The sequence below is a fragment of the Agelaius tricolor genome, unplaced genomic scaffold, assembly GCF_023055355.1.
Source record: "Agelaius tricolor isolate 1412-34295 unplaced genomic scaffold, bAgeTri1.0.p SCAF_4, whole genome shotgun sequence".
Classification (NCBI taxonomy): domain Eukaryota; kingdom Metazoa; phylum Chordata; class Aves; order Passeriformes; family Icteridae; genus Agelaius; species Agelaius tricolor.
In genome coordinates, this window is record NW_027269264.1 from 44046309 (window position 1) to 44072984 (window position 26676).

The following is a 26676-nucleotide window of genomic DNA, read 5'->3' on the forward strand; positions in this document are numbered from 1 at the left end:
TTCAGCCTGTGTCACCTACTTCCACAGTTCCTATGCTGAGGGTTCTAACCAAAGCAGCGAAATTGTGAGCAAAATGCAAGGCATCATCCATAAATAATAATATTCATACTCATTCATAATCCCAATATATACTTTGAAACTTGCTTCAGACAACTACTGAACAGAATAATACTCATTAAAAAGGGGTATTCTGAATAGAATCAGGGTAATATGATGCATGGCTATGTCAGCAGCCACTTGACTGGGTGTGGATCTACTCTCTGCTGAGACAACAGCTGTCAAGAACAGAAAGTTGTACTGAATGCAGTCAGTCGATCTGAGGTACTTCCCTAAGCAGGTCAGGGAGCTAAGAAAGACCATATGGACTAGTGGGGATATTCAACTCCATTTGCTAAGGGCTGGGAGTGGGGGTTGATAGTAATTGTCACTCAGCTGTGAACTGTCAAACAACTTAAAACAGCTTTGATTAAACTCTAAGTATTGGTGGAGGGTGTATTTAATAGTCAAAAAAGGCAACTAGTCATCATGTTAAAATAGTCCTTTGGCGTCTTGGCCTTTCTGTTCAGATAAGGCTTCTACCGCCCAGTTCTAGGTACAGAGCTGTGTGTTGGCTCACCCTGCCATTTTCAGCAAATAAAAAATTATTTTAAAATTTATTAAGAAGAAAAAAAAAAAGTACAAGGACACTGTCAGCAGTTCCCTCAAGCTTATTTTACAGATGTGTGTACGGAATGCGCTCATCTTGCCTGAGGGATCAGGAAGGCGCGGTTACCTCACCGGCGGAGGGAGCTGGGGAGGAGCTCGGCAGGAGATCAGGTCGGCAGCACATCAGGAGAAGCTCGGCGAGAGCTCGGGGGCGGAGCTCCGGTGGAAGTTCAAGCGGAGCTCGTGGGGGAGTTCGAGCGGCGCTCGGTCAGAGTTGGGGCGGAGCTCAGGAGGAGTTCGGGCGGAGCTCGGTCAGAGTTCAAGTGGAGCTCGGTCGGAGTTCGGGCGGTCGCCCCGCCCCGCTGTTCCCGCCGTGCGGCGGCGCGGCCGCTTCAACCGCCTGGATCCGGGCGCCGCCCGCGGTTCTTGCTCGGCCTCCGAGCGATGGAGGCGGAAAGGCTGGTAGTGCTGTTCGGGGACGACTCGGTGGAGGTGCACTACGCGGGGGGGTCCCGCTTGCTGCTGTCTCCTTGCGGCTCCGAGTATCTGTACGAAGCGGCGCTCCCCGCGGCCGCCCACCCGCTCCAGCCGGCGGAGACCACCCGCCAGCGGGTCGCTTTTGTCGTCAGTGCCTACCGGGTATGCGGTGGGCAGTGCCTCTGGGGACGGGAGCGCTATCCCTCGTCCCTGCGCCGTCCCGGGGAGCATCCCTTGGGCAGTGCCGCAGTTGCCTCCCTGCTCGAGAACGGGCCGGCCCGGGGATCACGGCCCCAACAGGAGTTCTTGTTTGTCTCTGTAAAAAACGGAGCGGGTTTCATAGCCTCACCTCCACAAAAAGTATAAAATCAGCATAAAATGTTATCACTGCATGTAAAAAATCGTAATAGGGTTTATTTTTCTCTGCACTTAAACAGGAACAACTTCTACGAGCGCTAGATTTCCGGAACGCGTTTTCTTCTCGCCCGTACTTGCCTTCACGTCTTATACCTCCAGAAAGAAAAAAGGTGGGATTGCACATTAGGCGAGTAATGCTTTCATAAAAAAAACTTATCCAGCGGATTTAATTTAATTTCACATGCCTGTGTGTGAGTACACGCCGTGAAGATCTATCGAATACAGTTTGGCTAATGGAGTTGTCATCTTTCTTAAATTACTGCCGTTTTAAATTACAGTTTTAACTGTTACTTAGACCTCTGTTAATGCATTTCCTTTGTAGAAAGAAATACTAAAACTTAGTTTATACTTAGCAAGTGTAAAACCTAGGATTTTTTTGTGTTGTTTTATTTTGGCAGTAGAAACTTCTCAGGGAGGTCACACTGCAACAGGATGGTATTTTCCAAGGCTATCAGATCTCCCCATTGGAAAACCCCTGTGAAAATGGTGCTGGGGTCTGTGGGAGGAATGGAACAATGTCCCGGTCAGACTGAACATCCATGTAGAGACCAATTTGGTATTTCTGGAAGCTTTGCTCCAGATCAGCATCTCTCTGGGTTCCCACTGAATATGAGTGTCTGCACAGCGTGGTGGGAATCTTAAGACAACTGATTAATCAGGCGAGTTTTAAAGCTTTTAGACTGACCCTTCAGAAGTAACACCCTTCATGCTAATGTTTAGCTGCCTAAAGCACTGTCACTCAGTGTCACTATATACTTAATTAAAAGACAGCAGTCCTTACCAGTCATGCAGCCAGTGCAAAGAGCTGATGCTCTGCTCTTAGCACTGAGGAGTAAGTTCCACCTTCTCTCAGGCCTTGAACAATCTAGCTCCTTTGGAGATTGGCTGGGTTTCTAGACTGTTTTTAACTTGCAGCATCCGTTTTGTCAACTTGCTTCAGAATGCTGAAGGATAGCTTTCCTAGGCCACAGCAAGCACTTGACCATATTTGTTGGCTTCTCCCCCACACCCGTTTTCTGTTGCTTTGGTTTCTTCCCCCTCACTTTGAGAAAAACTGCTTTTCATAAAGCCAAAATACTCTTTTTAGAACTCCTGACATTGTCCTTGTCCAGCAATTTACTGTCACTTTATTGTTGTGTGGCCTGTTATCAAACAGTACCTGTGTTTTCAAGGCCCTTGCTGTTTCCCACACTCCAGTGGTCCACCATAATAAAGTAAGAGTTACTAAGCTTCAGCTGCCATAACAAATTGTTAACGAGCCTGACAGGCCAGCCCAGGGCCTAGCAGAGGTAACCTAAGCCCTGAGGCCTGTTACTACCATGACAATACCTTCATGGGCACAAAAACACTTAGACTGTGTTACTAGCCTTATGCTTGAGTTCAAAACAACCCATTCCTGCGGTGTGCTTAGGCTCTCATTTGGCCACTGCAGCTAGTATTCAAAATGCAGGTTGGCCGTGAATACGTATTCAGTGGTAGGTTTAGTTTGCTCTTGTTCCATTCCGAGAACTTTCAAACATTTCATTGAGTGTGTTTTCATGGGACTCAGAATTACAACACCAGGATTCTGGTTGGTGGCAGTCAGCTCAGAGCCCATCCTCCTATATAGAACTATAAATAGTTAGGATTGCCTTTCCTCATTGAGATAACATTACGTTTATCTCAACTGAAGTTTTACCTGCAGCCTTGTTGTCTGGCATTGGTTATTTTTTAGTGTCCTTTTGCAATTCTTTATCAGATAATTGCTCTGAACAAGATAATTTCACCATTATCTCTCTTGTTTCTGAAGAGGCCGATGGAAACACAAACATGTACAATTGTGCCTGATCAGTTGCCCATGTACCTTATGTAATTTATGGCTGGATTAAATTAAAACATTATTGCTAGATAGAGCTCTGTTAATACAGGAGGAAGCAGATATGAAGATTAGATGTTTTGCTTCCTCTGAGCTCATACACGCAGGTAAATACAGAACAACATTTCTTGCCATTCATCACCTTGCAGAAGGACTGAATTAATTTAAATGTAAATGCTTCATTGAATTTCTGGGAGGCAGGTAATTTTTATCTTGCTGCATATTTCAATCCTTTTTCTTGTATTAGATTCTTCTCAGTGATATCTCAGAAATTAAATGGCCTGACCCTGTGACAGCTGATCTGACAAGATGTTTAGACAATGGCAGTGTGAAGATCTCATCTGTAGATGGCTATGCTCACCTTTACTTGTCAGAATTGCAGCAAGAATTTACAGTGGAGTTCTTATGCAAAGTCAGCCAGTCATCTGCAGCATCCTCATGCTCCTCTGAAAAGAACAGCAACTATCAAAGCAGAGATCAGTGTGGAAAACCAAGTAAAAATTCTGCTGCAGAAGTCTCATCAAAACAAAGAAGAATAGAGAATAGGAATAATTGTGGTTGTGCTGAAGGTAGGTATAGGGAACCAGCCAAACCAAAGGACCAAAAAGATGGAGATGGAGTGCCTTTGTTCCACACAAGTTGTTCTTCTGAATACACATGGGTTACACAGCGTTGGTCTGTTTCCTTGTGCCCAGAAGAATGGAAATACCCTTTGTCCTTGGCACTAAAATGCTGTAACTTACATACTGTGGAGAATGTAATAAAGACATATGAGACAAACAGCTGTACAGCTGTTGAAGGTGATGTTTTAGCAGACCCTGAAACACATGAGACAGTGTCTTGTTTACCCACAGCTTTGCCACTCAGCTGCAGAGCCCCACATCTACACAGGTAATTTAAACTCTTTACTTTGTAGTTGTTATCATATGCTTTACAATTCTGCATTTTGGATCCCCAATTTCTAGCAAAATAATTGAATCCTAACTATAAAAAAAAGTTTAAAATTATTTTCAGTTTTGGGTCTTTTAGAAATTTCTTGAAACTTGACCTTGTAAAACCATTCTGTAACCTACTCTAATGAAGCTATAGTGATTAGTTCAGATTAAAAAATATATTTTCTGACATGCTTTATGAATATGTAAATGAAAAAGAGAATATTGAAGAAAGAACACAGGTTTTGTATTGGGATGGGTTGGTTTTTCCTCTTGTTTTGAAAAGAGTATCTCTGAGGTGGGCCAGTGGCATATGTTGTCTCTCACCATCACTAAATAAAAAAAATCATTTGCGTGATTGAGAAGTTTAATTTGGTAACTGAAGTGGATCACTAAGGAATTGGAGGACTCTGAAAATATGTGTCAATTTATCATTTGAATAAGTGTGCACACTTCAGTTCTAGTTACAGAAGTGATTACCAGCAAACACAACACAAACAAAAGAACAACCAATATATGGACTTAGTGAGGCTGTCATTGTATTTTACACACACAGGTGGGCATTCTGTGACTTCTTTCAGAATGAAGATACGGAGGAGTATTCATTCCATCAGCTAATTCAAGTTGTGTGGTGCCAGGGTATTTTCTACAGGTATGTAAGAGGTCATCTGTTATCTGGAAGACTTTATTTGTATGGGAATTAAGCTCTAAGATGAAATGTCTTACTTTGTCCCTTTCTCGCTCTTTAAGAAATGGAGCACAGTCTTCATGTCAAAGTCTGTTTCTGCTTTTTTTCACTGGACTTAAAGCACAGTATATTATCAGGCCTGAATCTGAAGTCATGTTTAAGTGATCTGATAATCCGATTTCTTAAATGTTTACTGGACAGCTGGAGTTACCACAGATTTCACTTAAAATAATGGTACTTGGTTTCTTTGCAAATTAGTTCTCTCCTCTTGCTGCTGAAGACTTCACAGCTTAGAAGTGTTTATCTTGGTGACCTACATAATTCACATGTTCAGCTGTGGATTTTCCTGGCAAGTCACCTTGTCCATAGGGTTAAGGAAAAAAAAAACCAAACAAAAAAACCCCAACAACAGGACTTTCAAATTGAAATTGCTATAACTGCTATTAGCCCCTAAAAGTCTTTGATAAAAGCATCAAAAGCATCACTGGTGTTTAGCCCTTTAATCTTTCTGCTGAGTATTCTTAATTTTTCCTCAGTGTAATTCCAAAATTTTTATCTCATCTAAACAAAATGTTTAGCCGCACTTCAGAGTTTTTTCAGAAGTTTTTTTCTCAATTAAGACTTAGATTGTTCAGGAATTGTTCAGTCTGGCATTTTCCTGTGTACACTAGATGTGGCTGGTCTTCTAAGAAGGTTGGATTTTTCTTTACAGGATCACAGTGTTTTGTGGAATGAGCAGCTCTTGAATATGTTTACCTTGACACAAAAAAGCTTTCTTTAGCTTAGTAGAATTCCACCCCCATGCACATGTCAAAGAGCCTAGTAATATTAATATTCTGTGTTAAAAGACATTATCAGTACATTCTACTGTTTGTGAAACAGTAGAAATTTTTAACATCTGAGTTGCTGAAAATGTGTCTCTGCTTATTGTTTTCTTCAGGTTTAATAACCTGTTTTGCTTGTCTAGTGACACAGCATTTCAAATACTTGCTAAAAATCTTATTATTTTTCTTAGATTTATCCATGGTAGGACAAACATCATAGAAATTTATCCTGGTGATGACTCATTTTTCAAGTCAGAGGGAGAATTTTTGGGAAAATATTTTGTACGTTATGCAATCCAAAAAGGAACAAAAAAGGTATGAAACTATTTAAAAACTAGAACTACTTAAAAGGATGTTTCAAATTCCTTCAAATTAGCAGCTGCCTTAAGACATTTGTCTATGCAGTGTGTAGTGAAGTCCCTACACTGGTGATTACTATAATGCATTAATCACGCCATTAGTTATGCAAAAAGATGAGATTATTCCTTCTGTTTCAGAAGGTATTGTAAATTTTATGCAATAAGAAAATTCTTCTTCATTGTAACATTTATTTTATCAAACTCAAGAGTAAGATTCTACAACAACCATTTCTCATGAATTTTGAAGTTTAGTCTTGAAGCTAATGTTATTGATTAGAGTTTAATCTCTTTGTACTTGGAAGTGTTTACTACGGTATGAAGACAGAACCTAGAAGATGCAGGTTTTGTTCTGGCTTTGCTGCAGACCATTTGTTCAGTGGAAAAGGATTTTGCCTTTGTGCCCGTCTGTAAAGTTACCCCAGAGGAGAGGTCCTCTCAAGTGCTAATGCAACACCTTGTATTTTTAAAGCAGAATTAAGGATCAAATTTGTACTCTTGGAACCCAGCCTTTAACTTGTAGTCAAACATTGCTGCTCAGTAATGACCTGTAGGCTACTCTCTGACAAGAAAAGTTTCTGGTTCTTACTGACTGTAAAGAAACTGAATATTTGAATATTTCTTCATACAGGCGTAGGCTTAAGGATACAATTTTCAATCAGATATTTGTCTGTGTTCTGTGGCAGATTTAAATGTGATTATAGTTGGCTTCTGGGAGGTTAGAAATTTCATAACTTGCTTTTAATTCCATTTTTATGCTACAGTACCTCTAACTAACTAATCTTCTTTCTGCTCTTTACTCAGATGGAAGAAAAGATGTATTCAGTGAGCAGCCTACCTCCAGATGTGCCCGGACATCCATACTCAATATCCTCCATTATTACTCAGGCAACCAAGTAACTTTTGTTACATTAATTCTGCTGACTTAGAAAGGACAGGAGTTAAAATTACACAAAACGCTTATTACTTTAAGTATAAAAATTAAAGGAAGTTATATCTTAGCACTGAGGGCATATTGAAACTTACAGAACAAAGTTTGCAAGTGCTTAGAAGACACAATAGGAATTAAATGTTTGATACTTTTTTGGGGTTTTTTTTTTGTCTCCTCAGAATTCTTCAGTATTGCTGCAAAACAAAACTGTCATTAAGTCATAATTATTATCTCTGCTGCTGGAAAATGGTATGTAGCTGAAAATTTATAAATCTTGCAGTGTTATAAGGATGACTATACAGACTGTAGGGAATAGGACTTAATTTAGAGGGAAGAATGGTGAGTGTATCCTCACAGACAGGAAGGCAGATATTTGGGAACCAAAAGCATGCATTTAGAAGTTATATTTAAGAAGCAATTGCATGATGAAGAGAGCTGGTTGTGATCTGGAAAAACAAGTGAATAAAATTTCTGGAACAGATACAGACAGTTGTAATGACGTAAATAGCCTTTTTTCAACTTTTTAATGTTTTTGTTTGGTTCTAGGTATCTGAGACTGATGGACGAGAAATGTTGCCGGTTTTGCTGCATGAAAAGGTTATTCCCAGCACAGGAAGACTGGTTGTGTACTCAGATCATAAAGTCCATGCTGTTTTTTGGGATAGGATGATCCTGACTATGGTTTGGGATTTCAGCTCTTCCTGTAGTGAGATCCAGGTAACATGTGACTTAGAGAAAGGACTATCCATGAAAAAGTGTTTCTAGGAAATTAATGAGAATACCAAACAAAAGTTCTGATGCCAATAAAATTCAAAAACAAAAAAGACTTGAGAATTCTACAGGTTTGGAGACATTTTTACACACTTCTAGAAATAATTTATTCTTGAATAGCACAAAGGAAGAGTTGGGCTGTGCCAGGTGTTTTTCCCCTGCAATTGTCATAGCAGACTTCAGCAGATTCTATCCCTAGCAAATCACAGACTTGCAAGTTTTTAAAGTGGATTGTTCATAGATATTTCATTCTTAAATTGGCATATTATACTTGATTTTTTTTTTTCCTTTGGACTGCAGCAGAAAATTAATATTTGAGTTTGGTTTTTTTTCTTCTAAGATAAATGAAGATGTAGGCTGGTGTAAATTAACTACTCCTGATGGGCTACAGCAGCTAATACAAATAAGTCATCCTGGAGTTTATGAAAGGTAATTTAATTTAGTTGTTCAATTTAAAAAAATTAAATATAAAAATTTCTCTTTATAGATCCTCTTAGATGAAGAAACACTATTTTCTGATGATAAACTGGTAGGGGTGGGCCAAACATGTAATGATAAAAGCTCCATCTTATTTCTGGCAGAGATTCAAGACCTGTGTGACTCAGGGCCACTGCATGCTGTGATTCCATTATAACTGTTATGGCAATGTCTTTTTAGAAAAATAACTAGAGATGCAACTTGGCATTTACTACAGTGGATTAAAAAAAAAAAAAAAAAGGATTTGTCCTATATAGAGCTGATATACAGAACTGAACTGAACAGTAGTTTATCTAATTTTTGCTTTATTACAGATATTGACCTCTGTCTACAGATTGTTTTCTAATCTGCTTGCTGTAATACAGCCTCATTATTGGAATCATCAGAAGTTTTCTGTGCTGCATTTTAGCAAGGAAATATTCACAAACAAAAATTGACACTTGTACACTGTTCATTGCAAAACATACAGCTTTGTTCTAGTTTACTATAACTGTATAGATCTAAATATGAAGAAGATGCTAGACAAAAAATGGCAAGGCAAGCTAGGAGAAAAATATACATTTTGAATCATAGCTTTTTCTTTCCGATCCAGGTGTGTTCCTTAGTGCCTTCAGTTTTTCTCTCAAAAATGGAGTTTATTTCTTAAATAAATAACTACTTTTTTGAATTTTCATATTAACACAGGTACATCAGAACAGCAATAGAATGGTGCAGAAGTTTGAATGAAAGGAAGGAGATTGCTGAATATCCTGTACACTCCATAACTGAAGAAAATTGGTATTCATCTTTATCCCAAATAATTGACTTAAATAACATTGAAAACAAAACTCAAAAATATTATAATCTGAATTTTATATCTTGCATTTCCTAATGGACAAAAATGAACATTTATTTTTAAAGTCCATTTATTTTGTATATGGTTTCATATTTTTCATTCAGTGTTTAAAATGTTCAGTGAGTTTCAGGTGAAGGTTGTTTCGTTGTGCTTTGCCTGTCTTAAAAATCAGAATTATGTTAACTTTGTCAAAGCACAGTTAATGTTACAAAGATGGTGTCTTGCAGTGAAAAGATATCAGACCAAGAAAGATGTTTTTTAACAGAACATCAAGCATCTGAAACAGTACTTTGAACTGCCTAATGACAGTTGTTTCTCTTGCTGATGTATTTGTCCTAATAGATGCTGCGGACCAAAAATCTATTGACATCATCTCTAAACATATTGGGATATTAAAAATGTGCTAATTGAAATCAATTGCAGTTGCACTTGCTACTTACTGACCAAAAATCTACTGACATCATCTGCAAACATTAGAATATTAAAAATGTGCTAACTGAAATCAATTACAATTGCACTTGTTACTTAAATTATAGCAGATTCAGCTGATGTATTTTATAGCATCAGCTATGTTATATTTATAGCATTTTATAGCTGCTGAAATGAAAATTCTATCTCTATTTATACATACTTACAGCAAAGAGACTATTCTTAGAGCAGAGACCAAATTTTTGGAAACAAAAATGATTTACAAATGTCAGCCATTGAGCAGTGGTATCAAAGACAGAGATTTTGCTAATCTAATTCTCAGTATTGCTGGAAACTGTCAAAAAATAAAATCTGAAGTAGAAAATGTCCTTGAGAAATAACCTTTCTTTTTTTGGACAGGTCTGCTGATGCTGAGCTTGAAAAAATACAGAGATTTAATTGTATCCTTTTAAAAGCTGTAAAGATTTTTTTCACTTTTATATTCTGCTGTTTATCTGCATGTTCAACTCTGCACTTTAGATCATCAAAGGCTCTCTATCCTGATCTTACCTTCTTCTACTGTCTTACTTAAAAACCCTCATTTTCTTACTTATCTTTTTTGTTTTATCACTGATTTTGTGGAAAAGATTAAAAAAAACTTAAAAACAGTGTTGAAGTACAAAACAAAAATGAAAAGTTGCCAGAAAACAAAGCTCTTTAATGTGTATTGCATCAGTTTTGCTAAGAGTCATCTGCTGATCTGTTCTTGAAAGAGGAACAACACAGTTGCCTTTGGGCTTGTTGTTGCAGTACAGTATATTTCTGTTTATCAGCTACCTTAGTATTGTTCTATTGTTTTCAGCCAGCTGGAAATGTGCACTGTGCTGAATCTGCTTAAAGCCACTCTAAAACTGTCTTTAAGCCAGTGTTCAATTCCATTAGTATGAAAAGTGCATGCTGTTAAACTGAAGTGTTAACACCCTTTTTCTTTTCAAAGTAACTTTTGGATAAATTGAAGTCTAAAAGACATTTTTCTATTGATGTTGTAGATGTTTTAAGTAATACAATCTTTTTCTTTTTTTACCTGTATGTAATTACCATGCTACAAAATGTGAGACTTTGCAAGGCAGAATGATGAATACAAATGCCGAGACTAATTTTTCTCTTTAGGAGGAAGAGTCTGAATTTTTTTTCTTAACAAAGTAACACTAGTTTTATTAGACAGTAGCAACATTCTGAAAAGATCATCTGCCACAAAATCCAATCCATCTGGTGTCACTGTCAGACAAAAAGAAAACGGGTGTGAGACAGAAGAACTCAATGAGGATTGTGTCTCGGAGGCTTTGGAAAAAACTTCTAAAGTCATTCAGGATATTGAATCTCTGCTTGCCGCTTCTGGGAGGTGAGGCCCTGTGTTCCCTGTCCTCACAGGAGCTGTTCCAGCTGTGTCTGAGGAGGCTCTGCAGGGAGACAGGAATGAAGGCTGAGGCCAGAGGGACAGGCTGCCGGTGTATTCCTGGTGAAGTCTGTCAGGTGCCAGTGTAATATCAATAATAACGCCAGTGCTATATTTAGTATAGGCAAAGAAAACAGTTGCGATAATGGAGCACTGCTGTATAAATAGATCAGGCCTGACCTGACAGTGCTGCTTTTAATGTTTGAATATATATTCGAATCAACTTGATTGATGGATTGCTGCTGAAATGGACATGGGAAGTTTCCACTGTAAAAACGTGCTTTTGTTCAGATGCTCACACCAAGAAGTCTTAATACTGAATAAAATGTTTCCCAAATGCTTTCTATAGTGCTCTCTTTGTGTAAATAAGTACTAATTTGAGGACAGAAGATACTACTCTGCTCCGTGGTCTGTCAGAGGCGCACCATGTCCTAAATGACAAAACACTAAACTCTCATCATCGATTTCCCTCCCAGCATTTAAAGGAGCCAAAGCGCGAACACCAAACCATCCATGTAATAATCCAGGAAACACTTCTCTCTGACAACCAGCGCCGCTGCCGGCGGGGATGGGCGGAGAGGAGGCGGGCCGGGCTCCCAGCTGGCTCCGCGGCCACGCATGCTTCCTGACCGGCTCCCCGGGGCGCTCTTCAGCCCCCCTGCGTCCGCGCTGCCCGCCCGCTCCGGCCGGGATCGGGCTGGCCGAGCCCCATGGGGCGAAGGGCGGACGGCGGCGGCCGCGCTCCAGGTGGGCTCCGGGGCGGGCGGGGCGGGCGGCCGCGGCTGCGAGGCCCGCGCCTCCCCTCACGCTCCCGCTGATCTCGGGTTCACAGGTTAATTTCCTGCTCGGTTTAATTTAGTTTGTTCTTCGGCGTCTTGGTAAAATCCTACCGTTTCCTTCTGGGATTTTGCCCTCTCCAGCCCCAAAAATGCGTTATAATTATATCTGGCCCAAAAATATTTGCCAGATCGCTGCAACGATGCATTGTAATTATCTGGCCCAAAAATATTTGCATGATCACTCCAATAATGTGTTATAATTATCTGACCCAAAAATGTTGCCACTGTCAGTTCTTCGCAGATAGTCTTAGGTTGGCATCTCCTTTTCCACGCGATTGTATGCTAAAGGTTTGAGCTGGTGTCTTAATTCTGCTTCATGCGGTTTTTAACATAAATTAACAGCCAATATCAAATAATGAGGGGTTTAGGAGATTATAGAATTGTGAGGGATTACAAGTCTTTTAACTTCCTGTGTAGAATGCGTAATTCTATTAGTTGGCAGGGTGTTGTCTGGTTGTAGGTTGACTAGATGATCTCAGATGTCTTGCCCAACCTAATTGATTGTGTGATTCTGTAACTTCATGCATTAAATTCCTATAGGTATTCGTGTATCTAATAGCGTCATGCAAAACTGGAGCCAAAATTATGCAGAGCGATATTTCTAAGTGATAATTTTAGCCATTTGATTTTTGTTTTCCTCATACACCATAGCCTCTTAGCTGTTTTCCCGAAAGTGTATATACAGTTTTGATCTAAATAACTTCTTGTGACAGTAGTTTAAAGTGTTAACTGTGTGTTCATTAAAATTATTTTGGTAATTTCCTTAAATTAAAGTAAGCATATCTACAAAATTCCATTTTGAGACTATAGACAGCGATTCTGCTCAGTGCCTTATCTCATTTAAAAATGTCATGAGAAACCACAACTCAAAGCTGGGTTACTCTGTCAGCTGTTACATAAAACCAACCTAGAACTTCCCTTCTGGGTGTTAACTGTAGTGACCACACAGAGGTCTATAAACATTTCCGTGTGAATTATTCCCCACTTCTCTGTTTTAGCAAAAATGTAAGCTAAACAGCTGCTTTCTGAGATTTATAGACTGGAAAAATCTACACTTTATTGTGGTATTTTGTAAAGAGCCTGAAAAGCATCATTTTTCAGGGAGAAAGAAATGTTCTAGTTTTACATTAAAATTTATAATTTCAGATATTATTTTGGTTTTCCAGAGTTTTGCTTTTTGTGGTCTGATTTCCCTCTTGATCTGCAGAAAAATTCTGGGAAATTCTGTTGTACCTGGGAATGTGAGTTGATTTTTACATAGGCGGCACTCATTTTTTTCTTAAAAGGAGGCTGAAACGGCTTAAAAAGAACAGTTGGACATGGCTCTTGACTATGGTCAACCTGAAGCCGGTTTTGCATCCTGTTTTTCATTCTGGCTCAAGGAACAAATGCTAATACTACCCATAGCACAAATGTAAGCCTAACACAGAACTGACACAGACCTCTGTTGCTGTATGAATTTCTAGGTCTCTCTTTGTCTATTCCAGGGTCACGAAGTGATGGGGTGGAAGTTAAAAAGAGATCCCTGAATGGGACTTAATAAATGTTTCATTAGGTGGGAATCTTCTAGGCACAAGAAGAAATCTATGAAAAGGGATTGCTCTGTCTGTTGAAATGCAGTTAGGTAGAAGACTGGACTTGGTTTTGGTTTTGGCAGTTAGGTAGAAGACTGGACTTTCTGTTTTATTATTTTTTAGGTACTATAATGCTCTCTTTTTATTTCTGCTCTTCTCTTGGTTTAGGGTTTTTTTCTGCTTTCTTTCACAGAGCTTCAAAGCTTAGCTGAAGTTGCTTTTACCTCAGTTATATTTGTTTACAAATTAATTAAATACATGTTTATTCTTTCTGGATTTTTTTACTGTTGTTCATATTTCATGTATGCTGTTTTGCCTAATATCAGTGCTTACTGATACCTGTTTTGTTTTTATTTAGGATGGAACAAGTGGTGTTTGGGCTGGGCAGACTGGATTCAGAAAGCACAGAGGCTCAATGCTGAGGCATAGACCACAGACATTTCCTACTGGAGTAAGGCACCTGTGATGGAAAAGAAAATGTTCTCCTACTCCCAGGGGAGGTTTGATTCTGATTACCGATGTGCTTTTTAAAGGTATGTTCCTACATCACCTCTTCACAGATTGGATTCTTACACAGCCTTTATGGTAATTTTAAGTGAAATCCAATCTGACATGATGGCTCATATAGAAGAAACATTTGTGAAGAGACTGCCATTTTTTTTTTTCCTTAACATGGAATTTATTCAGCCATGTCCTGTGTACCATAAAGCTGCCCACCAGAAAACAGCACTTCCATTGTTTCAGGAAATACTTTGTGTCTACTCATTCATTCAGAAGAGGTACTGTCATGGTTAACAGACTAAATTTGACCCACTTTTTTTATGTCTGTGCAAAGTCCATGTATTATTCATGCTTTCTTCTCTTTTATTTTTTTAAATGTTTTCTAAATAAATGATTCAGTGGGCTTTTTCTTTTCCTACAGAGAGTGCCAGTCGTTCTGTCTTGTGGATAATTCTACACCAGACAGGCATGTAAATAATCTGGAACAAACATTTATATCTGAGATTTTTATGTATGAGATAGATATTTATATATGAGATTTATAGTGTCTTTAATACCATAAATTGTTATGTGTCATGTTAGGAAGTCTAATACACTCAAAAAGGCCCTTTAGAATAAGAACTTACCTAGTAAAGAAGGGTTGTCAAGATTTAATGTATTGCACAAAAATGGTGAACTGATGGGAAGTATCCATTTTTAGGCAGGATGTAGGCTTTAAAACTGTGTTATGTCTGTATAGCTTCCCAAGAAGACTTGCATAACAGCTGGGACAGTTAGAACTTCTCTTGCAAAAAGAGGAGTTATGAAGGTAAGGTGGCAGACAGTAGATAAATCCTAAAAGTAACAGCCAGCTTCTCTGCTGGAGCACATGCTGAGGAAAAGCTTAGGTAGTTTTGCTCTATAAGGAAATGATTTTGATTACTTTGCTTGACTAAATGGTTGTTGTCTTTGTGTTTATTATAAATAATAATAAACACAAAGAAGATATTTTAGTGGGTTTGGTTTTCTTAAGGTTTATTCTACGTTCCAGTCTCTAAATTAAACAAGGCATTGCTCAGGAAAGGGTACCAGGGGAGTACTACATATGTTAACAAAGAATGTAAATTAAAGCAGTGGTTTGGATTATACATTGAAAACTCAGTTTTAGCAGTTGTTTTATAGAGAAAGCTGGGATTTTGAGCATCAGTCATAAGAATCTTCCAAACTGAATCTTCTTTTGTTATTATAGTGTAAAGTATTTAATTGGGTTAAATCATGTATTTAAGATAAGAAGGAATCTTGAAACACATTCAGTGAGTTATCACAGAGATGTTTGAGGTTATTTTGTAATATTTAAGGTTTCAGTAAGTGGAATTAGAGCTCTCTGTGTTACTTGTGCTGGTTCTAGTTAAAAAAAGGCAGGTGTTTTAATTCAAAGCTGTAGTGTTCTAGTCAGTAGACTAATTGAAATAAAAAATTCCCTGGGAATGTTAAATGCAAACAGTGAAATTGGGGTCTTAATGCCCAATTATAGCTGTGGTGACAAATGTTTTGTGCAAATGGATTTTCTTTGTTTAATACTTTCCTTTCTGATCTCTGACATTTACAGAACAACTGACGATACGAGGGACAATGCACAGTGTGTGTCCTGATGACATTTTGTGTGCTGCAACATGGCTCTCGTCATGGCATCCGAGACTGAAAAGGCCCACGCTCTTCTCCAGACTTTCAGCACAGCGTCAGTTCTTTCCAGTCTAGGTTTGGGGATATTCTGCTTTGTAGCAGACAGACTCCTGCAGTTTTCCTTCATTCAGCAAAATGACTGGCTAAGAGCCTTATCTGATAATGCAGTGCATGGTATACTGGGGATGTGGTCCTGGGCTATAGTGATTGGACTCAGGAAGAAAAGTGACTTCACTGAGGTCACCCTGGCTGGCTTCCTTGCCTCTGTTATTGATGTGGACCACTTCTTTCTTGCTGGATCTCTGTCATTAAAGGTAAGTCAGTAGATCAGTAATTTGTTAATTTATCACTGTTTACGTTACTGTTCTTCTACCATGTCCTAGACAAAAAAAGTTCCACTGGTAATTTAATTAAATAAATTTCATAGATATACAGGAATAATGTTTTTATGCAGTTGTTACAATTTTAAAAGCCATAAAAATATTTTACATCTAGTGTTCAGTTTCTGCTGTTTAGAAAGGAAAAAAAGAGTTTTGTGCATGTAGATGCTATTCTACATGTATCACATAGTTGCCTTGTTATCCAGCTTAAGGAGTTAAGTGCTGCCTGCACACTTTTGCCAATGAAGTGGATTATTCCACTTCACTTTACAGTAAGGGTTAGAAATACGTGAAATGTGGAGTAGAAATATCTGAAACGTAAATGATAGAGCTTCTGTTTTATTTAATTCAGTCATTATGAGTAGTACATTTGTTTTAGCCAGCCCTAAATATTTCTCCCACGAACAAGCTATATGTGAGCTGTCACCTTTAAAAAGGCAGTTTGAGTTGTATTTAAATATAGTTCATTGGAGGAAAAAAAAAACAATCCAAAAAATAGTAGGTAAGCAAGCATCAGCTTAATAAATATAAAACGGTGAATTGGCTCCTGTTAATGGATCATTGTCTATTTGCAGACCTGCTTGTTAGAACAGAGTTTCTCAATAGCATTAGTATTACCAGATTATGGCACTCTTTTCCAGAAGTTTTCCTCCTCTAGTTTGCTCATAGTATTATTAAGTTCATAGGGAATAGCTAACTGTTCATAGGCAAATAGGTAAAAGCCAGGGAGGGAGGGAGGAAGGAAGAAGGAACCCCTCTTTTTTATAAACATGTAGGTAAAGAAGAACAATGGTTTACCCATTTTTAAAAAATATTTAAGTGAGAGCTAACTGCAAGAGGCAAATACTGCTTTTAGTTGAGATGTAAAAATCAGATTTACAGTGGAAAAATAGTTTTTGTTTCCATACAGTGTCACTATTTATTGTAGAGAAAAGATGCCTCTTATTTGCGTGTTTGGTCAGTTTTCCCCTCTTGGCTTTACCAGTGCTGAGGGGAAAGGGAAGAATTGGGTCCCTGAACCTGCTGGCCACATTCCCAGTGCAGTCCAGGATACCACTGACCCACCATCTTGCCACATGGACAGTCAGGCTCCAGCATGTTCTGGTGCCTGGCAGCATTCTTCCCGGAGTAGTCCCTGGTTCTCCCCTTTTCTGTACTTCCTGCATATGGAAATACTGTGCAATTACAAAACTAAGTAAAGAAAAGGAAAGTTAGCTTGGTTGGTTAATGTATTGCATAATGTTACTACTGAATAACAATATGGAATAGAATTTAAATCTCAAATTAGTCTCATCTGTTTTTTCTTATTTTAAAATCAGTGAATGCAAGTAAATGAATGGCTAGCTGTTAGAAAGTATTAAAATTTTATTGCTGCTTTTTCATGCATTTGAGATGATTACCAGTATTTTCCTTAATTATGACCACTAGATGTCATACTTCACCGATGTCAGTTTGAGAAGCTGACTGTTGAATTTTGTTACGGAGTTGGGAGGTGACTTGCCTCTTGGTAGTGAGGCAAGGTTAAATATACTTACACCTTCCTTGATGGGGAATGTTTCTGTAGCCTAGCCTATCCCTACTATGTGAAACCAAGTAAATTTTTGTAATTTTGTGACCTAATTTCTTCCTGTGTTGTTTCAGTTCCCAAGCAGATAGCAATTAATTTTCTAATTGTTGATGACAGTTAGATCTAGTTCTCTTGTTCTTTAAGGTTTTTTTTTTGCAAAAGACAGCTCATTTCTGTGATCTCCTCCAAAATTTTTTTCAAATCAGAAACACGAAACATTGCATTTTAATAGCCAAATGTATTTAGCTGAGATGAGGAAAAGACAAGATGCCCAAAGGCTTTTTCAGTGATTTGCCTACCAACTCCTTTGCTTTCCATATGTTAACTGGGCTAATAAAGGAAATAATCTGGTGTAGGTCTCTCGACTCTCATTACAACTTGCAAAGCCCCTATGCTTTGCAAAGACTCTCTTCTCAACTAAATAACTTTAAAAAAAAAATCTTAAGGAAACAAGTTTGTGTTTTCTAAACCTCACGCTATTTTTCTCCTCTCCTATCTATGGCTTTTTTGCCTAAATTACCTCTAAAGGGTCCTGTCCAAAACCGTGAGTAGTATTTTAGGTGAGACTTCATTTGAGCCAAATACTGTAGTTTAATTCCTTTCAGTGGCAGAAAAGTACAATCCTTCTGTCCTTTAAAAAAAGAATAATAATCTGTTACAGGTTTTGTCTTCTTACAGTGCCATCAGAGTCTCTTTGGTTTGTGATGTAACATAATCCCCATAAACTTTTCTTCTGTGTGCTGTCCAGCCAGCTAGATCTGATTGTAATATGTAATTTTTCTTTCCTTGGCTTTATATGATGTGCTTGTCAGTTTCTTGGCATAATTTCAGGCAGTCACTTATATAATTTATCACTTCATGGGATACTTTTTTACTACATATTTTGTAGTTACAGTCCCATTCTTTGTCTTTAAACTGCATGGTTGAGAGTAACTGCTTTAAGATACTAACATGTTTACTGCTTTTGCAACACATTACTAAATAACTAATAAATTAATTCATATAATTAACCAACCACACCATTATTACTAATTTGTACCAATAGTATATTTCACATTACTGTACACAATCACCTATAAAGCTCATCATCATCACTTTTAAATCTGATGACAAGTTATTTTTTCTGGAGTAACCTTTCTGTGCAGCACAAGGCGGTACTGCCTTCCACCTCCAATTGCTACCTTCACACTACTCTAGTCACCTACTTCTGTTCTTGCTGACGCCATTCAGCACCTGGATTGTTTGGTCATTGGTCTGTTTTTCATGGTCATCATTATTTTTCTGCAGTATTCAGGGTAAATAGTCACCTGTGGTATTTGTATGTTTGCTTTGATAAATACTTGTGTACGAAGTACCATGTGATCTGACCTTTTGCCCACATTATTTTTGCAACGAGTATGATAGTCTACAATGACTTCGCTACTTGGAATTTGTAGTTCTTTGTGCTCCATGTGGTTTTTACTGTGCACACAAGTATAGAAGAATCTGTCTCGCTGACTACTGCAAAGATGGTAGTTCCAGCAGCCTGTTGTCAGTCAGGAGTGCTGGTATGACATGATGGGCTGCTCCCAGACTCCACCAGGATTGTAGCCCAGATGCTGACGTTGCAGAACAGACATGCAGAAATTGCTGTCTTGGTGTCACCAAATTTTGGAAGTGTAGAACATTCAGTTGGTGGCAAACATACATAACACTGGCTGGGAAATGTGCAGCCCATGACTGACCCGGGCTGTACAGGAGCATTTCTGGAACTTGAGAATAAGCTTTGCGCAAGCACAATTGATGTAGCATTGAATATCATACTATGTTGTTAATATTACTACTTTATGTTACATTGAATATGTTACTATGAACTAAAGACTTCAGGGTTGTGAAGCACTACAGAATATCAGTGAGGGAGCATCTGTTATTACATAACATCCATGGTGTTGCCGTGAGCATTAAAGCAGATCATTTGCGTGGGTTCTCCTGCGTGCAATTATTGCATCCTGTCTCCAGCTGCTCATTGTAGTTAGAGGGGCTGGAGGAGCAGCAACTGCAAGATGATCTTGCATCTGATTGCATATGTAGGCAAATGGAAAAGGTCATTTGTAAATAAATTCTGTTTGCAACTTTTTCCAAGAGGTCTAAGGCAGAAAAGGGAGTTTTTTTGTGTTTTGCAGTGGGGTTTTTTTGGTTTTTTTCATTGTTGGTGGGGTTTTTTTGGTTTTTGTGTTTTGGGGGATTTTTTAAAGATCTGGTGCTTTTTAAAGGCAAACAAGTTTTCCTGTTAGGAGAAAGAGAGTATAGCAGCTTAAATCAGCAAATGGACCTACCTGTCTGTGTCCAGGGCTTGGCAACTCAAGGATGTAAGTGTTCCTTTAGTCACAGAATGTAAAAGAGGAAACAGACTGTTCTCTCAGGCCTTGGGCAACAGCGTATCAGAAGCTTGATGGCTGTACTGCAGTTACAGAATAGGACTTTCTCTTGCTGACATTGAACACTCAGGTTTGCTATATGAACAACCCTGCCATCTGAAATTTACGTGAAAAGAATGTAAGCATCACCTTGGCACCAGTACTGATAAACTGTGTACCTAAGTATCATTAAAATTTTCCTTACTCACTGTGTGCAGTTGGCACCTAACCTTAATAGGCCAGAGGGAAGAGACTGATTAAAGACTGTACTACTGTTTTTTTCCAAAGTGCAGAAATATAGGCCAGTCAATAGATTATCTGCAGAAACATTCAGGTTTTTTCAAAATTAAGTTAGTATGTACTTTTGAGCCTTTTGTTGACAGTAACAAAAATTGGACTCTTTGTAAGGCAAGTGATAAACAATTTCACCATCACAAGATTTTTCTGCCTTAATCCATGAACAATCTGCTTGTGTGAAACAGAACTGAAGTTGAAGAAAATATACCTTTTGCTCCAACTTAAAGGAATTGCGTCCACAACATTAGAGTTAAAAATTGTTGAGACAGTTTGTGAGCTTTTAAATCCCATTACCTGATCAGGAGTCAAGGACAAGTGTGTGGTGGGAAGCTACTAGAACAAAGCTTTCTGCAGGCCTTTTATGGTTGGCTATGGTTTAAAACATGAGCTGTTTTATTTCAGGGTAGCCTGTAACTTCCCATCTCTAATCAGTTAATAAACTGGGTAAGGCTACATCAGAGCTTCCTTGCAGAGAAGGTAGTGTTCCATGCAGTTATCTAAGTTATGCCTGAGCTTGATGAACCTATTCCAGAGTCCCACTGCCAGGCCCTCTTCCTGTTGCATTCTGCAAGGATTAACACAACCGAAGAACGAACAGGTTAGAGATGGCTTTGTTTGCCTTCTGCACTAGGTGCAGTGAGGGATGTGTTCAACACAGCAAAGATACACTTTTGCTTAACATCTCTGGGGCCTTGTTACAGGTTTTCTGAGTTTTCCCCCAGCAACTGAATTGAGCCAATGAATATCACATCAGCACTTCTGTAGTCCTTCTGGTAGTGTGCTGTTGTTTCTCCTGTGCTTACAGACACAAGAATCTACTTATTTGTGAAATAGTAATCCAAAATACCATTACAGTTTTTTTATTGTTGCTGTTGCTACTGAGTACACATAGAATATCTCCTCAAACATGTATATTAAATTGACATTATCACTTCTTAAAATGGCTAAATCTAATCTCAATACCTAGACATTCACCAAATATCAGGCTTCACCAATATTAAAACCAAATATCAGGCTTTCAGCTGAGTTATTGTTAAACAAGTTGTTGACACAAAAATCCCACTCACAAATGTTTCAGATCTTCGTTCATGAACTTTGTTTTGCCTGTCCATGAAGAATACTGTCTCAAGGTGATCAAAATACATGTAACTTTGCTCATATTTTTGTCCTATTGAAAATTATTTTGGTATTTTAAACACTGTGCAACTAAACCAACTTTACAGGTGACAACTATAGTAAAATACAGGATGTATTTTTGGGAGTAAATGCCATTAAAGCACATGATTTATTTCAAGTAAAACATACTAAATATTTCAAGTGTATTGCATGGTTGTTTTCCTTTTAATTGTCTTGAAATTAAAGACATATAATCACTGCAGCAGATAATACAGGTTCCCGTGTTCCACCTGACTGTGTGGCAAACAGGATTCCTCATCCCTCTCCCTCCCTGTTTTGCTGATGGTAGTACTTAGTAGGATGCATGATTCATATCATACAGTAGAGACAGGGCAGCACACAACTCTCGTGCATAAAATTGGTTTTAAATTATTGCAGTGGAAAGGAACAGTATGTTTTTCTTTCTGCTTCCGTTTAGTCACCTGACAATGCACTTGTAAACACTCATGAAACTTTTCTTCTCTTGTCACAGTTGTAGCCATTGGCAGTAATATTTTTCTCTTCTGCAGGCTGCTCTGACTCTTCCACGGAGACCACTTCTTCATTGTTCTACTGTGATTCCTGTGGTGGCTCTGACATTAAAGTTTATCATGCAGCTTTTCAGGCTTAAGGACTCATGGTGCTTTCTTCCCTGGATGTTGTTCATATCCTGGACTTCTCATCATGTCCGTGATGGGATTCGTCATGGCCTCTGGATCTGCCCGTTTGGAAAAACTCCTCCCTTGCCATATTGGCTGTATGTGGCAATTACAGCATCTTTACCTCATCTGTGTTCATTTATTATGTATTTAACGGGCACTAGAGAATTAATGTCCATAAAACACGGAATCCGCATTGATGTATAGGAATAATGGCTTTTCAAGGTGGTTTGTGCAAGCACTTGAAATAACCTGCCTGTCTGTCACTGAAGGGCTTCCTTGTGTTTCCTACACCTTCTGAATTCAGCATTTTAAAGTTGTGGAGCCAGTTACTGCTCTTGTGGTCACAGAACCTATTTAATGAATGATAATAATTTTATATCTCTACATTTCCCTTGTACAGTGTGTGATCTTCCATGATAGTTCATGCATAGCGAGCTGATTATAAAGTACTTATTTTCTCTCTGTAGTAATTACATTACATTTTACTGTTATGGTGCCATTCATTTGATCACCTTTCACTTTGGATTTGTATTCTGCCTCTGGAGAATACATTTCATCCAGATAGTATTTGTATAGCACTTTAAAAATGTGAAGTTCTATATAAATGCTAGGTATAATTGAGGATTTAATAGTGTATGGCAATTCTAAAAAAATCCCTGTTAGCCTTTCTAATTTATTAATATGTTAGGAGTCCTGCGGGATTTTTTGCATTCAACCATTTTAAAAGAAACACCGCCTCTATTTCACACTGTCTATCCACACCTCTTTGACCCTGTAATCACAAAGTGTTTTACTAAATTCTGTATACCCCTGTGGTTGCTTAATACTAAATTTGCAGATAATTACTAGCCTCAAAATTAGAAAGGGGTATACAGATTGGTTATAGTATTATGGTGTGTTGGCCAATTTGTTTAATTTTTAAAAATACACTAAATATGAATACTGTTTAATTTGAAACCAAGGAATTTTAGTTAATATTTAAGAATTGTGTGAAGATTCAGGGAGACTCAAGAAAATAAAATTTGCTTATAACACAGGCTTGCTTAAAGACATTACTACTCAGTAAAGCATTTTCCATTAAGTGCAATATCATCCTCATAGGTGTAAAATAAAATGCATTATTATTATTATTATTATTATTATACTACAGAAATATAAATTTCCTCATAAAGAAGATCCATAAGGAAAAGTGTTATTATGCTGCAGTTTATGAGGTAGTAATTTGCACTATGGACTATTCAGTTTTTCTTTATAGACATCTCTCAGAAAGAGTCCCAAATTAAAAGTTGCCTGGTCTTGTGTAACTAGACAAGACTGTCTAGACTTGTGCAGTTTATGATGTAAAAGCTGAGAATGTCTATTAATAATTTTTAAATTTCTTATTCACTGCCCGTTAAAGAGTGGGGCCTTAACTACTCCAGCTTGTGATGAATAGCTGTCAAAAGGGGATCATTTTTATGGAACTGCATGTATAAGGTAGCATGTGTTAACTTAGGTTACCAAGGGGTGTAAGGGTTTAACGTGATGTGTACATTTACATTATTAAATGTATATTAGAATAAAGTTAAAAAAAAATTATTAAATGGGATGCTTGTCGCATAAGTACCAGAAACTTTCTGTGGCTGCAGAATCCTTAAGGCTCTTTGCAGCACTCTATGCTAATCGTGGAAAGTGTTGCACCTCTTTAAAATGTGTCTTTGCATCAAAAGAATAGTCACTGTCCTGTCTGTTCTTCACGTTAGAAATGTATGCCAATGCAGACTTGCCTGATAGTACAGTGGGCCTGTCTAGCCTTTATTATAAAATGAATAAAAGGTTTCTTTGTTGGAAAGAAGATTGGAAGAGCAAAACATTCCTTAGAGGTTTATCCTCATGCTGTGAATTTCTTTCCTTTAGAGTTTTCCAGAAACAGCATAAGAAATGTCTTGCTTTAGAGGTTCAGATCAAAACTGGCTTTTATCCAAAAGCATGATGGTTTACTAGAGGAGCATTGCTCATTCATTTACTTCTATCCTGTATTTTATAGTACAGGCTATGAAATGCCAATAATGAATAAGTTTTGTGCAAGGGGTGAACACTGAAACTTGTGTAGAAAATTTTCTCTATTCTTGTTTCATGGTATAAAGTTTGTATAATTTTGTGCTTTATCCAGATTTTTTGCAAAGGGAAATGTATAATAGGAACAAGGTGTAGAATTACACTTTCTCACTTTCAGATTGTAGCTGTAGTGTTTCTGGTAATTAAGTCTACCCACAGTCCTTAAAATCAGTACTGTACTGTTCTAGCTATGTTTAAGGACCATTTAATGGGTACATATTCAGTAATTTAAAACTACGTATTTTAATTCTCTTTAAAACTACGTATTTTAATTCTCTTTATGTCTCTATATTTCTGTGTGAGCGTTCACAGTAGCTTTGAGCTGAATTTCGAAACACCATTTTTTCCAGCGTGTTCTTACACCAATTCTACCCCAGCAATAGGTGAACCCCGCTTGAACTCAGACACATATTAAGGAAAATAGCAAGTACTTTGTACCATGACTTCTCTCCCTCCAGACATGGCAGTCTCTCACCTCAGCCTGACATTTAGGCAGCTTTCACTGAGGCCATCAGCAGCTGTTCAAGGTAACCTGACACATGGCATGTGCTGCTGTAATTTGTGGGTAGCCAGGGTAGGGTACAAAGGGGAAGTTAGGTGTTTGTTTCAGCCTGTGTGTCTGTGTGTTGTGGGCAGAGTGGGAGCTACAGAGATTATAGAGGAGCCCCCTGTTGAGTCACGAGGCACAGACAGGACCCTCTTGCTTTCTAAACACCTCATAGAGGCCTCTGGGTGCAGCTGGATCCAGCCTCAGCCCCACACCCTGTCAATGGTTTATGTTAATGGATTAAATAGGCATTATTGAACCTTTTCACAGCTTTGTCCCACAGGATTAAGGATGACAAACCAGAGGTACTTACATAAAAATAAATTAGGGTTATTATTAGGGTTAAAACTTTCTATGATAATGATGAGACTAAAAGATCTTAAAAAGAATTATTTACTACACAGTATAAGTAGCTATAACTACTAGTCCAGTTCAGTCCACTATTTTTGAAGCAATATTGAAGCAATTATATCAAAGGCAGTGAAAGAAATTATGAAGTAGAGATTGATTTTACCCACCCATACCGATGACTGTGGGCAAATCTCTTTCTCTTAGCTTTGAAGGGTAGCCTTGAGGCAAATCCCAACTCAAGGAAGGAACCTCCAGAAAGGGGATTGTTGGAAGACTCTCCCCATTCATTAAAAAGTGGGAGTGGGCCCTGTGTTTCCAGGCCAGCCGTGTCAGCTCAGCATCTTTAGATAAGTTAGTAGTACCACTTGTTTGTTGCTTTATCTGGTACCTTACCAGCTCTGCCACAGGTTCACCTTTCTGTGAGGAGTGTTTAACTCTGGGATTGATGAGGCAGGCTGGTTTCAAGCATTATTCAGCACCAAAAGCACCAGGACAACCCCTTCCTCCGTTCACCACTGGTAGCTTTGCAAACAGGGCATTATTCCAGCTGTTTTACTGCCATCCAGGCAGAGCATCCTGCTACACCTCCTCACCCAACACCTGCCTGCTACAGGTGAATTGCCCAACAATTCCTTACCAGTATTCCGTGTGCATTTCAAATTCACTGATGGATCCAACTATGCATCGATACCATGTCTAGCAAAACCATAACAAAAATAAACCAAGATACTAAAAATATAATGACTTTGTACTTTATTGCATGCATTACTATTACAGGTAAATGTAAAATACAAAAAGCATGTGAATTGCACAAAATGTGGCTTGCAAAGTCAAGCTAATGATGTTGTGCACAATGTATGATACATATCACTAAAATACTAGGTTTTTAAGTGATTCTTTTAATATGCCAATCTAAAAATTTTCCATGTATTTTCAAGTTGAACTTTAAAAGTTGAACAAAGTGTTGGGGTTTTGTGACTTACTTTGTTAGAACTGTGCCGCTTTTTTTCTTGCTTTGATGGATTTCTGCTGTAAAAAGTAGGTACTTTTTCAAGTTAAAGAAAAATATTTCTCAAGTTAAAGAAAAATATTTCTTCCCCCATTCCTGGAGAAAAAAGATAAATTTTTTACTAATTACCTAGTGGCCTTAACAGAATGCGTGAACATGTTTCCTATAACTTTGTATTCTACTTTAAAATCTAATCTGTATTTTCACCTGACTGTTGGCATCACTTTTTACTACAGTGCAGTATATGTTATATCATGTGCCCTTAATAAGGTACTGGTAAGTGAATTACTCATAACTGATCCCATGCCCCAAGGAAAATAATGCTAAGTTTGAATTAAACTGAAGTAATTTTTACAGCACGCTACTGATACTGACTTACCATGAGAAGAACATTTCCTCTGCTAATGGAAATGAAGTTCCAGAAAGAGAGAGAAGGGGTTAAAATTCAGTCTGAAGGAAATGTTAGTACACAGTTAACTTTGGGCACATACATTTTTATTCCATCACTGTCAGTATGAAGCTAGGTGATGAAATGCATCAGAAGAGTGTGTCTGTTTGTGTAATTGA

General features: G+C 38.1%; 2 protein-coding genes across 6 annotated transcripts; both read left to right on the forward strand.

The window, feature by feature from the left end:
- Positions 1 to 956: 956 nt before the first annotated feature.
- Positions 957 to 11417, forward strand: CUNH5orf34 (chromosome unknown C5orf34 homolog). Of its 2 annotated transcripts, none has more exons than XM_071425451.1 (12): positions 957 to 1284; positions 1560 to 1649; positions 3642 to 4285; positions 4883 to 4978; positions 6030 to 6153; positions 6999 to 7090; positions 7305 to 7374; positions 7672 to 7842; positions 8237 to 8325; positions 9058 to 9150; positions 10037 to 10077; positions 10829 to 11417. In XM_071425451.1, exons 1-12 carry the CDS (start codon positions 1090 to 1092, stop codon positions 11020 to 11022), a joined length of 1899 nt encoding a protein of 632 aa, XP_071281552.1. In that variant the 5' UTR covers positions 957 to 1089; the 3' UTR covers positions 11023 to 11417. The 2 variants fall into 2 exon arrangements, with proteins under 2 accessions (XP_071281552.1, XP_071281553.1); XM_071425452.1 differs by having other exon boundaries at positions 957 to 1137.
- A 233-nt stretch (positions 11418 to 11650) lies between these two features.
- On the forward strand, positions 11651 to 26463 carry TMEM267 (transmembrane protein 267). Of its 4 annotated transcripts, XM_071425457.1 has the most exons (5): positions 11651 to 11819; positions 13844 to 14018; positions 14408 to 14452; positions 15575 to 15962; positions 21974 to 26463. In XM_071425457.1, exons 4-5 carry the CDS (start codon positions 15639 to 15641, stop codon positions 22307 to 22309), a joined length of 660 nt encoding a protein of 219 aa, XP_071281558.1. In that variant the 5' UTR covers positions 11651 to 11819; positions 13844 to 14018; positions 14408 to 14452; positions 15575 to 15638; the 3' UTR covers positions 22310 to 26463. The 4 variants fall into 4 exon arrangements, with proteins under 4 accessions (XP_071281558.1, XP_071281557.1, XP_071281559.1 ...); XM_071425456.1 differs by lacking the exon at positions 14408 to 14452 and having other exon boundaries at positions 11654 to 11819; XM_071425458.1 differs by lacking the exons at positions 11651 to 11819; positions 13844 to 14018 and adding an exon at positions 14028 to 14264 and having other exon boundaries at positions 14410 to 14452.
- The last annotated feature ends 213 nt before the right edge of the window (positions 26464 to 26676 follow it).